The sequence below is a fragment of the Chrysochloris asiatica genome, unplaced genomic scaffold (assembly GCF_000296735.1).
Source record: "Chrysochloris asiatica unplaced genomic scaffold, ChrAsi1.0 scaffold00028, whole genome shotgun sequence".
NCBI lineage: Eukaryota > Metazoa > Chordata > Mammalia > Afrosoricida > Chrysochloridae > Chrysochloris > Chrysochloris asiatica.
In genome coordinates, this window is record NW_006408546.1 from 3,076,857 (window position 1) to 3,088,649 (window position 11,793).

Genomic DNA, 11,793 nt, shown 5'->3' on the forward strand with positions numbered 1-11,793 from the left:
ATATGATTTGTTGAATGTAAAACTGATGATCTGCCCTGCAAACTTTCACTCAATTCACAATAAAAACTTTAAAAACAAACAAACAAAATAAAATAAAATATAGAACAACGTCTTTGTGGGCTATTTTATGCAAATTGACCTTGATGTCTCCTGAGGCTAAGATCCTCAGCCTCAAAGCCCAGTAAGTCATTCTCTTAAGGTGCTTGGTGGCTATATAGTTTTCATATACTACATATACTCTACTATACTCATGAATTTACATATATTTGCAACATATGCAAATACATCTGTAGAGACATCCTTTGTCAAACTTATGTACTTGTGGCTATAGTTCCATTCACATTCCCACATCTGTTTAGCTTGCATATCTATGTATACACTTTCAGATTATTGTTATTATTATTATTGCAGCATTGTGTGTGTAATACATCTCTCATCTGTAACTCTTCTTCTCCTTCCAGTGTCTTCCTTGGCCTTGATCATTTTGTGCTCTGTTGTTGTTGTTAAGTACCATTGAGTTGGTTCCCACTCATAGCAACCCTGTATAGGGTTTCCAAGGAGCAGCTGATAAGTTTGACTCACTGACCTTGAGGTTCAAACAGATCTTGCTGTCCTGTGCTTATCTTACAGTGCCACACCACAACTCCATGTTTGAAGTTAGTCAATCACAAAAGGATAAATATTGTATTATAAAAAATCAGGAAAAATTTTTCACACAGAACAAAACATTCTTTAAGGGCTATATGGGTGGGAGAAAACAAAGAGTAAATCACTAGCTAGAGGATGGTGATGGTGGTGTGCTGTTGAGTCAGTTCCGATTCCTAGTGACCCTGTATAGGGTTTCCGAGGCTGTTAATCTTTACGGGAGCAGAAAGCCTCATCATTCTTCCATGGAATGGCTGGTAGTTGCGAACTGCTGACTTTAAGGCTAGCAGCCCGACTCGTAACCACTATGCTACCAAATATGTATTAATTTGGATGAAGGGGAAGGCAATATACATTATGGGACTCACCGGCACTTAACAACAACCACTGTCACTTAACAACAACAAATTCACACATAGGAACACTGTGGCTATGTAGGATAAGCACAGGACTGCTAACCAGGAGGTTTAAGCCTGCCAGCCACTCCACGGGTCAAAGATGAAACTTTTATTCTCATAAAGACTAGAAACGACACGACTGTACAGGGTCTCTATGAGTCCAAACCACAGGGTGAATGATAGCACTTAACCACAACACATTCACTCAGCATAATGCCCTCCAGGTTTATCCATATTATAGGGTGTTTCACAGATTCATTGTTATTCTTTCATGTTGCATGAATTTGTTAAATGCTGTCCAGTCCATTATAACTCATAGCACCCTGTATAGGATTTCTGAGGAGTAGCTGGTGGGTTTGAACCACTGACATTGTGGGTAACAGTCCAGTGCATGTCCTATAATGACACACATGCTGCACGGTATTTCATTATATGTATTTACATCCACCGCAATCATTTTCCCTCTCTGAAACAGGCTGTGTTCTATTGACTACTAAACTTTTCAGTGCATACATATTTGCTGATTGAATAGTTGCTTTGTAAGATGCCTTTGGATTGGACAATGAGATCCTGCTTCCTACTAGTTAGTTGGTTGCGTTCTTCCTTGGGTTTCTGCAGACCTCAGGCTACTTAAAGTGATAGATAAAAATGCCTAAAAATGAAGTTTCTTTGCACACATATCAAGGTAGACACCAAAGTTTCTAAAAAACTTTTGCAAATTATTCCATATTGAGTTAGAGAAATAAGATGATCCCTTAGAAGTAACTAAAGATAACAACTATCTGTTGCCATATTTGTTTTTTCTGGCACTTGTTTTGCGTCTGTTTCTGAAAAACGATAGTTTCTTCATTTCCCCTGAGAAATGTAAACTAAAGCCTTGATCACATGACAACAAATAATTCTTTATCTCTTTTCTGACATTAGGGCAAACCTGGATTTCCTGGCTTTCCTGGTACACAAGTAAGAAAATATTTTTTGACCTGCCAACTAGTATGCAGTATTTATCATCTGCTTGTATTTATTTATTTACATTTAAGATTCTGTTTTTTATTCTATTAAGGGAGAAGATGGAGACCCGGGCCACCAAGGAGAGAAGGGGATGAAGGGAATTAGAGGGAAGAGGGTAAGAACCAAAAGAATTTCCCGACATCTGAGTCTCCACATCACAACATCCTACTCACAGGTGTACATTTCCATTGGGTTAATGGACTTTTTAGCAGGGAGACCATGTCCTCCTCAGTCAGTACATGTTCCACACCTTCCTTAAACTGCTCCCACCCCTCACTGCATCCCATCTTCCTTTATTCTGAATGATAATGATATTTATATTTATATTTATATTTATATTTATTCTGAATGATAATGGAACTTAAGATCAGCACTGGACTTTGAACCACAAGACGGAAAGTTCAAATCCACTAGCTGCTCCTCTGAAACTTACAGCATCATCGCTATAAGTCAGAGCTGACTCAACCCAAATCAATGCAAGGTGGGTTTGAACCACAATGTCAGTGGTTCCGACTCACCAGCTGCTCCTCAGAACCGACTCAACGACACTTAACAACAACAACAATTACAACACAAAAACCAATTTGGAGTTTCAGTTTTGCATCATTAACCCTTTAAACAAGTTTGGGGTACATTTGCTTTAGGTAAGTAAGTCTGCATATCACGTTACTGTTGTTGTTAAGTGATGTCCAGTAGGTTCCGACACATAGTGACCCTGTATAGGGTTTCCAAGGAGCAGCTGGTGAGCTTGAACTGCCTACCTTGCAGTGCACTAACCCATCGCGCCACACCAGGACTCCACATATCACATTGTTGTTGTTGTTGTTGTTGTTGTTAAGTGCCATTGAGTTGGTTCCAACCCATAGCTACCCCGTATATGGTTTCTGAGAAGCAGCTGGTAAGCTTGAACCACTGAGCCTGCAGTTCAAAGCAACTTTGCAGTCCAGTGCATTAACCCACAGTGCCATACCAGAACTCCTTATGTCACATGGAGGGGTATTTTAGTAGCAAAAGAAATATTGATGTTTCTTTAAAATTTTTCTAAGCCTAACTTGCTCTTAGCTATTTGAGGATGAGACTCTGAAGACCGTGGCTGCCATGTTGGTTGACTTCAAGTCACTGTTCTTTATTGAGTCTACTATTAACAATCCATCCCTTTAGATACTGAACAGTCAGTCTTAAATAGCCAAAATCACTGGCAAGTCTTTTGGGGAAGAGTAACCTCTGGGTATATAAAGCCTTGGTGGTGTTTAGCTGATAGACCGGAGAGAGCAAAAGACTTCTTGCAGTCTTGCTATTTGACCTTAAGGCTGACTAGTAATTGAGTCACATTCTGAGGCTGTGTTTTGAAGTGTGTTTGTCTGTGTGCATGCATACATACATACATGGCAGGGGTAGCTATGTAGGTAGATATATGGATGGTTCCCATAAAGAAACCCTCCTCTCTTTCTAGTCTCTATCTCTTACTTCACTGATGCATGATTCAGAAACTAGTCCATAACAGATTTATTAGACCTTAGATTTAATGGCAACTCAGGATCTCACGGTGGGTCTGGTAGTTGCTTTATTTTGGGCAGTTGGAAATAACTAAGTTGTAATCAAAGGGGAATCTCTTTGATTTTTTTTTTTTAGGGTAATGCTGGCTTTCCTGGATTTGCTGGGATTCCAGGGGATCAAGGCCCACCAGGGCAAATGGTAACATTTTCTTTTTTTCCCAATCTTTATATAAAAGTACATAAGGATTTGATAGGAGACATTTCCAAGCAGAAATGAACATTTGGGAAATATGAAAGGATTTATATTGGAAATGGACCAAGTTGGCTACAGAGAACATTAGCTGCAAGTCCTTATGCAGTATCATTATCTGGTGTGTATCTTCTCACTTGAACATAAGAAGATACTGGAGTTTGCTGGAGATTTGTGAATTGGTCTGAATAAATAAAGCTCACTAGAGATTCGGTTTATCAAAATAAACATGATCAGCAATAACATTTATGTAAAAAAGCAAAAGAAAATCCTAACAAAATATGCCATTTATGTATTCTTACTGAGCTAACAATGCTGTAAGTTTACAAACACTTAAAAAAATGTCCTGGAAGGTAATTTTGTATGAAAGGACAGAGTTTGAGATTGCTGTTGGTCTGTCCCATGCCTTGTTCTTGGAGGCGAGCCTGTTTAATTCTTCAAAAGAGGACATAATGGGTTTACCTGGTGGTTTCACTGTTGTTTAGGGTTTACTAGATAGGTACAACAAAGTTATAGAGTAGAAAATCTTAGAGACAGAAGGACAATTTGTGCCCATTTCATAGATGAGAAGACAAAGACTGAGAAGATTATAGTGACCTGCCTGAAGTTGCATATTGCTACTTTGTACAGTCTAAAGTTATAAAATAAAAAGTGTCACTTTGATGACTAAGCTATGTATGATCTTTTCAATCACTTGAGATGTATGTGAAAGTTGGATAATGAAAAAAGATCAAAGGAGAATGACACATCAGAATTGTGGTGTTGCTGAAGAATATTGAATATACCTTGGATTGTCAGAAGAACCAACAAATCTGTCTTGAAGGAAGTATACCCAGAATACTTCTTAGAAGAGAGGATGATGAGACTTCCTCTTTTTTACTTTGGATATGTCGTCATAAAAGACCAGTCTCTAGGAAAGGACATGTTTGGTAAAGTGATGGGTCAGCACAAATGAAGAAAATTCTCTATGAGACAGACTGACAGACTGGCTGCAACAATGGGCTCAAACCTGCTGCTGACTGTGAGGATGGTGAAGGACCAGGTAATATTTCATTCTGTAGTAGCCGAGGTCTCAATAAGTCAGAGTCAACTTGATGACAGCTACCAACAATGGAGTCTAAATAAGAACAAAGATCTTTCAACTATCAGAATGGCTAGAGCCAGGCAGCTCCAATCTAATGAGCACTGGGTAAGACTTGGTCAGCACAAAGGCTGAGACAGGGAGTATTGGAAGGTGCCTGGAGAAGGGATGAAGAAGGAACTGGATCTACTTTACAATTGCCTCTGAATAATCCTAGGTTGTTGAGTAGCCTTTTTCTGAATTTGGTCCTAAATTGTGACTTGGTCCCCAAATGAACTGGTCTTCTAGGAGTATGTATTATCTCCCTGAATCTCCTGGACTCTGAGGTTTAGAATATATCACTGGGCACTTCAGCCTCCTTTCTTCTAGGGCTGTGCCTGAAGGGAAGAAAGTAGTCTACCATGGTGAGCTTCTTCAGAATCTCTTGCCACCTCTGGAGAAGAATATGTTGGACCTCAAGATCACATTTTAATGTGAAATTTCTCTTTTTCCAGGGTGTCAAAGGTCCCAAAGGTTTGGTAGATATGATGGTAGGTGAAGATTTAAATTTTAAACTTTATTCTTTCCAGAACACAAAAGTTTCACTTTCACAAAATAGAAACCTAATCTTAAAAGATTCTTTAGTTTTTTTCTCTTATATGTTCTTTCAGTACTATACCTTTATAGACTTTATTTTGAAATGTCATAACTAAATAAAATAAAAATGAGCAGAATACTATTTCAAATCTAGTAAGGAATTTGAATGTTTTTAAGTACTACTTGTGGTGGTGGTGGTTGCATGCTATCGAGTCGATTCCGACTCACAGTGATCCTGTATAGGGATTTTGAGGTTGTAAATCTTTTTGGAAGCAGAAAGCCTCATCTTTCTTCCACAGAGAGACTGGTCGATTTGAACCGCTGACCTTGTGGTTAGCAGCCCAGCTCGTAATCCACGAGGCTACCAGGGCTTCTTAAAGTAATACTTGTTGTTGTTGTTAAGTGCCGTCGAGTCGGTTCCGACTCATAGCGACCCTGTACAGGGTTTCCGAGGGTGTAAATCTTTACGGAAGTAGAAAGTCTCATCTTTCTCCCGCGGAGCGGCTGGTAGTTTCGAACCACTGACCTTAAGGTTCGCAGCCCGATTCATAACCACTACGCTACTAATTCACATAAAAGGAAGGACTTTAAGGCTACCATCTTTCTGCAATATGCCCTTTAAAAAGCTAAAACATTTGTTGTATTCAGAAACAAGACAGAGAATAGTATAGGCTTCTGTGTTTCCCTGGAATATCCTGAAAACAGTTTAACAAGTTATGGTTTTCCATCTCCCAGTTACAAAAATACTAACTGGGGTGGGGCTTGGACGGTGAAGGCATCAGAAGAACAGGAAGTGATGGGACCAAGGGAAGAACAGAGCCAAAAGAAAGAATCAAAGGAAAGAAGCAGAATTACTAGAGGAAGTATAAGGTGTACCGGATTTGGGAGCCATTCTAAAGACATGTTATAGGTGTTGCTAATGTAGAAGGTTTAAAAACTGATGGCAATTCCCTGCTAATTACCTTCTATGGTGAGATACCTGGAACGAAAAGTTTTCAAAGTGAAGTTTGATTCTATTGTTTTGTGAGGATTAAAAAAAAAAGTTTACTCTCTTATCCACCTAGGTCCATTACAATGGAAAATACTGTATGTAAGTTTTTTAGTGTGTAAATATAACTGGTGAATGGTTTCATCAGCTCTTTAACAATTTTTGGGTTTTCTGTTGTAGTTAAAAGCTTCAGATTAGGACTGATAATATCCATAGGACATTTCTAAGTCACTAGGGTGAGAAGAGAAGGTGCTTTAATGGCACAGCGGGTTAAGTGTTGGCCTACTAACCAAAAGGTTGGTGGTTTGAATCCACAGTCACTATGCAAAGGAAATATGCCGCAGTCTGCTCCTATAAAGATTTAGAGCCCTGGAAACCCTATGGAGCAGTTTACTATGTCCTATAGGGGCATTTTGAGTTGGAATTGACTTGAAAGCAGTGGACTTGGGCTTGGTTTAGCATGAAGAGAAATATAAAATACTTCAAATTAAACATTTTCCCTTTTTCCATCTTCCTCTGTCTTTCTAACAGCCCTGTGAAATTGTCACTCTCACACGGGAAAACTGCCGTAAGTTGTCTGGGAAATTCTCACAAGGAGTCAGTAGTTTGAGTGGGGCTGGATTGAGGGCACAAGTCCCCTGTGGATTTGGCTGAGGTTTAGGAGGTACCATTGTCTTTAGTGAAAGAGTCTCATGAATCAATATATTTGACTCAGTACCTCCATTGGGTAAGTAATCATTTACAATGTGATCTCAGAAGTAAAATGGTTGAGAAGTTAATCATCTCAATGATGAAGACAAATCCCACTGTACAATACAATGAAATGCAATGATAATTGCATACTTGCATATCTTAGTGGAACTTAATCATGTTTTGTTCTTTTCAATCTCATTCATTTAAATGAGAGAGAGCAACAGTAACCCCTCCAATAAGAAATGAGGAGACCACAAGGTTGGACTGAATCACAAGTTGGTGGTTCAAACTCACCATCCACTACTTGGAAACCCTATATAGGGTTGCTATGAGTCAGTATTGATTCAACGGCACTTATCAGCAACAATAAGAAATGTGTCCCATTTTACTTACATTTGTTTTTTTAAATAAAATTATGAATCATCAGATTCTAAAATAATGTTTTGTCACATTTCTAGATTGTGATTTACTTACTTTCTTTAATGTGTTCTAGGATATATGCACCCTATAATAATGCTCTTCTTTACTTACTGGCAATAAAGAGAGAGCACTGGGTTGGCAAGTAGCTTAGTTTGAATGCTTGCTGTTTTCTTTACAATCATCTTGACCTTCTTACTTTAATCCTTCCATGTTCTGTATTCCCATCTAGCTGTTGTTTGGGGAGATTCTGGAATATCTTTCCTAAAAATCATGAAAAAAGTCTACCATCAGCTTGATCACACAGACACAAAAGGAATGTCAGGCTTAATGGCATTCATGTTAAAAACCCATTTGCATGCAGTTAGAAGTAAACAGAAAAATTGACAAAATATAGGCAATACCAGCAAACGATCCAAGCAAAGGACTCATTTCCTCACTAGATAGTGCTGAAATGTATAAAATTGCTGCTATTCAATCATTTTCATCTACATATGCAGACTGTTCATAATGATTTAAGCTAATATAAAGTGCATTCTATTTTTAGATTGAAAATGAACACAAAGATTAAACAGAGAATACAGGGAATGAAAAAATTACAAAGAGCAATAAATTTATGAAAATGTTTAGCTTCACAAGAAGTCAAAGATTAGAAATAAAATAATGAGATCCTTTTGTTTCTCAAACTGGAATTTCTCCCATATTTTGCTTTTCTCTTCTATTTTAAAAAATTATTGTGGTAACATATACATACAAAATATTTGCCATGTTAGTTATTTTTTAAGTGTTGAATCAAGTGGCATTTATTGTATTTGCCATACCATTATCTATTTCCAAAAATTTTTCATCCCCCAAACAGAAACTCAGTACCTCTTAGCAATAGCTTCCCATTGACTTTTTCCTCTAGCCCCTGGTAACCACTAACTTTTATCTCTATGCAGTTGCCTATTCTAGATATTTCATATCAATGGGATCATGCAATGTTTGTGTCTGACTTATTTCACCCAGCATGTTTTCAAGGTTCATCCATGTTGTAGCATGCATCAGAATTTCATTTCTTTTTATGATTGAATAATATTCCATTGTATACTACATTTTGTTTATCTGTTGATCTGTTGATGGAATCTTGGGTTGTTTCCACCTTCTGGCTATTGTGAACAGCGCTGCAATGAATATTGATGTACATGGAAATATTTTTAAATGGCAAAAAACAAAACAAAAAAAACCACACCTCAAATCGCTTCCAAAATCTTATAACTGTATTAAGTATGTATCATTAGTGATAGTGTACATTGGTGCAGCCTTTCGGAAGAGCAATTGGTGGTGATGGTGGTGGTTATGTGCCATGGAATAAATTCCGGCTCATAGCGACCCTGTATGGGGTTTCTGAGGCTGTAAATCTTCACAGGAGCAGAAAGCCTCAACTTTCTCCTGTGCTGATGGACTCAAAACTACTGACTTTATAGCTAGCAGCCTAATGCATAACCTACAATGCTACCAGGGAGTTGTAAACACAATCCACTTAGCTCTCTGGCTCCATTCAACTTGAATAATCCATTAGATATAAAAGATTCTGGAAGAGAATAACATTGAGGAGAAAATTGAGTTTTCCATTTCCCTGACTCCTTCTTGCTGCCTGGCCAGGCCACGAGTTTCTGAGGTTTTCCAAGAATATAACTATTCAGGAGTGTTGATACCACATTTAACTCCTATTATTTTACTAATAACATCTTTACTTCAGCAGTTAATCACATATTAGCTTGTGATGTTCCTTGGTTGCTATAATCAACTATTAATATTGCTATTATGTTGCCTGTATCTTATCTTCTTGTAATGATTGTAAACTCCTTGAAGGCAGGAATTGTCTCTTAGCAAAGGTATAGAGTAGATATATACATACCAACCCCCCCCCCAAAAAAAAAAAATAAGCCCCAAATCAATTGTCTTCCAGCTGATTCTAACTCATGGCCATCCCAAAGTACTTTAGAGTAGAACTGAGCTCCACTCGATTTCCAATGGCTGGGATCTTTTGGAAGTACTCCCTAACTTAGGATTTATTTGACCAGCTCAATATTTTTTTCTTCATTTTTAAATTGAGCCCAGACAAAAGAGCATTCACCAGTATAAAAAATTCATCATAGTCCTTTGCTAAGTTCTGTTTCATCCAGATCCCTATGCTTCTAGGTTCTTCTCTCTCCTACTCCAGGAAGAGCAATTAGATAATAATTTATCAAAATCCATTACTATGGAGTTTTATCTCAGGAATATAACTGGACAATTATGCACCTATATGTGTACAAAGATATACCACATAGGTGTACTGACTGAAGAAACCATGGCACATCTATATAGAAGAATAATACAGAGTCATTGTGAAAGATTACCATACTCTAAATTTATTGATGGAATTAAGGATAATTTTAATTTCTGATTTTTCTAGTATTTTTCATGAACATGCATTATGTACACTTATACATAACAAATAGCATATAGCTAATACATATATGAAGGGTCTTCAAAAATTTCATAGAAATGCCTATTATAAAAAAAACTCTGTACGGATTTAAAAAATGTTAGTGCCAAAATCAACCCATATTAACTTGCTATAACATATCAGAACAAGATCTAGTCTGAGGCACTTAGAATGATAAGGCATCAGTTTGACTACGGTCCCTATCAGATCAACATGGATCTGGCTAAGATTGGATTAAGAACAAATGTCTAATTTATGGTGAAATGTGCATGAAGAATGATGAAATCATCGATGCTTTATGAAAAGTTTACAGGATAATACCCCAAAGAAGTCAGCAGTTTACAAATGGATAACTCATTTTAATTTTAAGAAGGGATGAAATGATGTTGAAGATGAAGCCTGCAGCAGACCATCCACATAATTTGTGAGGAAAAAAATTAATCTTGTTCATGCTCTAACTAAAGAGAACCAATGATTAGAAGCAGAAACAATAGCCAACACCACAGATATCTCAATTGCTTCAGCTTAATATTTTCAAGGTTCATTCATGTTGTAGTATGTATGAGAACTTCTTTTTATGGCTGAACAATATTTCCTCGCATAATGCATTTTGTTTATCCAGTCATCTGTTGATGGACTGAAGAAATCATGGTACATCAATATAGAAAATAATATATAGTCATTGTATATACACACAATTCTGACTAAAAATTTAAAGTCGAACAAACTTTTCATTTGCTGAGTGCCAAAACTGTTGCGCTCAGATCAGATGCAGAGAAGAGGAGAGCTTTCCACGGAAAATTTTAAACAAGTGAGATCAAGATCCTGAAGCATTTCTTGTAAGAATTGTGACAGAAGATGAAAAATAGCACTATCAGTACATTCTTGAAGATAAAACATACTCAAAGTAATGGCTACAAAGAGATGAAGTGGCTCTAGATTAACGAAAACCAAAGATTACGGCAACAGATTTTTGGTATGCTCAAGGCATGTTTTCATTGTTTTTTTTTTTTTTTTTAATTTACTACTGCTTTTAAAAAGTTGTTATTTTTTACAATGTTTTTAGAAAGATAGATGAACAAGACATCACATTTCAAGTCATTTTGATCTGTAATGTAATTAAATAGAAGGATTGGTTTATATTCCCCTATGGGTCTTTTTCTAAAGTTTTTATTGTGAATTGAGTAAAGGTTTACAGGGCAGATCATCAGTTTTACATTCAATAAATCATCCAAGGCGTTTTTGTTGATTTCCTGTAAGGCCAAAGAATGATAACATCTGTTTATAGCAAGAGTATTTTAGTAAGCCAAAAAGAAAGTCAGCCAAAGAGTTAGTAGAAAAGTGTCAGGGAACACTTCACCAGAGAGTCCTCACAACAATTGCGCATCTGCTCATTCCTCCCATCAAACAAGGGCATTCTCAAGAGTTTTTATGGGAAATTATTAGAATCTACTTTACTCCTGATTTGGCTCCTTCGGATCTCTCTTTATTTTCTAATCTTTAAGTTAACACTAAAAAAGATACTGCATAAACATGGTTAAATCCCTAGGATCCTGAATTCTTTAGGGATAGACTAAATAGCTGTTATCATTGCTTACAAAAGCAATGAACTTGACAGAGCTTTTATTGAAAAATTAAGTTATTTTTTTTTTATTTTTATCTTTTAATTCAATTTTTTTTGCCATGAAAAATTTGAAGTCCCCTTATATATATTATACAGTGCTAGAAATAAGGAGCTCTGGTAGCGTAGTGGTTACGAATCGGGCTG

At 37.0% G+C, this 11,793-nt stretch overlaps 1 protein-coding gene across 1 annotated transcript in view; it reads left to right on the top strand.

The window, feature by feature from the left end:
- LOC102833485 (collagen alpha-4(VI) chain-like) overlaps positions 1–11,793 on the top strand; it is a 171,475-nt gene that overhangs the window by 114,983 nt on the left and 44,699 nt on the right. Inside the window, exons 26-30 of the mRNA XM_006846632.1 lie at positions 1,968–2,003; positions 2,104–2,166; positions 3,684–3,746; positions 5,373–5,408; positions 6,974–7,010. Of these exons, the coding sequence (XP_006846695.1) occupies positions 1,968–2,003; positions 2,104–2,166; positions 3,684–3,746; positions 5,373–5,408; positions 6,974–7,010 (235 nt within the window). The remainder of the gene's footprint in view (positions 1–1,967; positions 2,004–2,103; positions 2,167–3,683; positions 3,747–5,372; positions 5,409–6,973; positions 7,011–11,793) is intronic.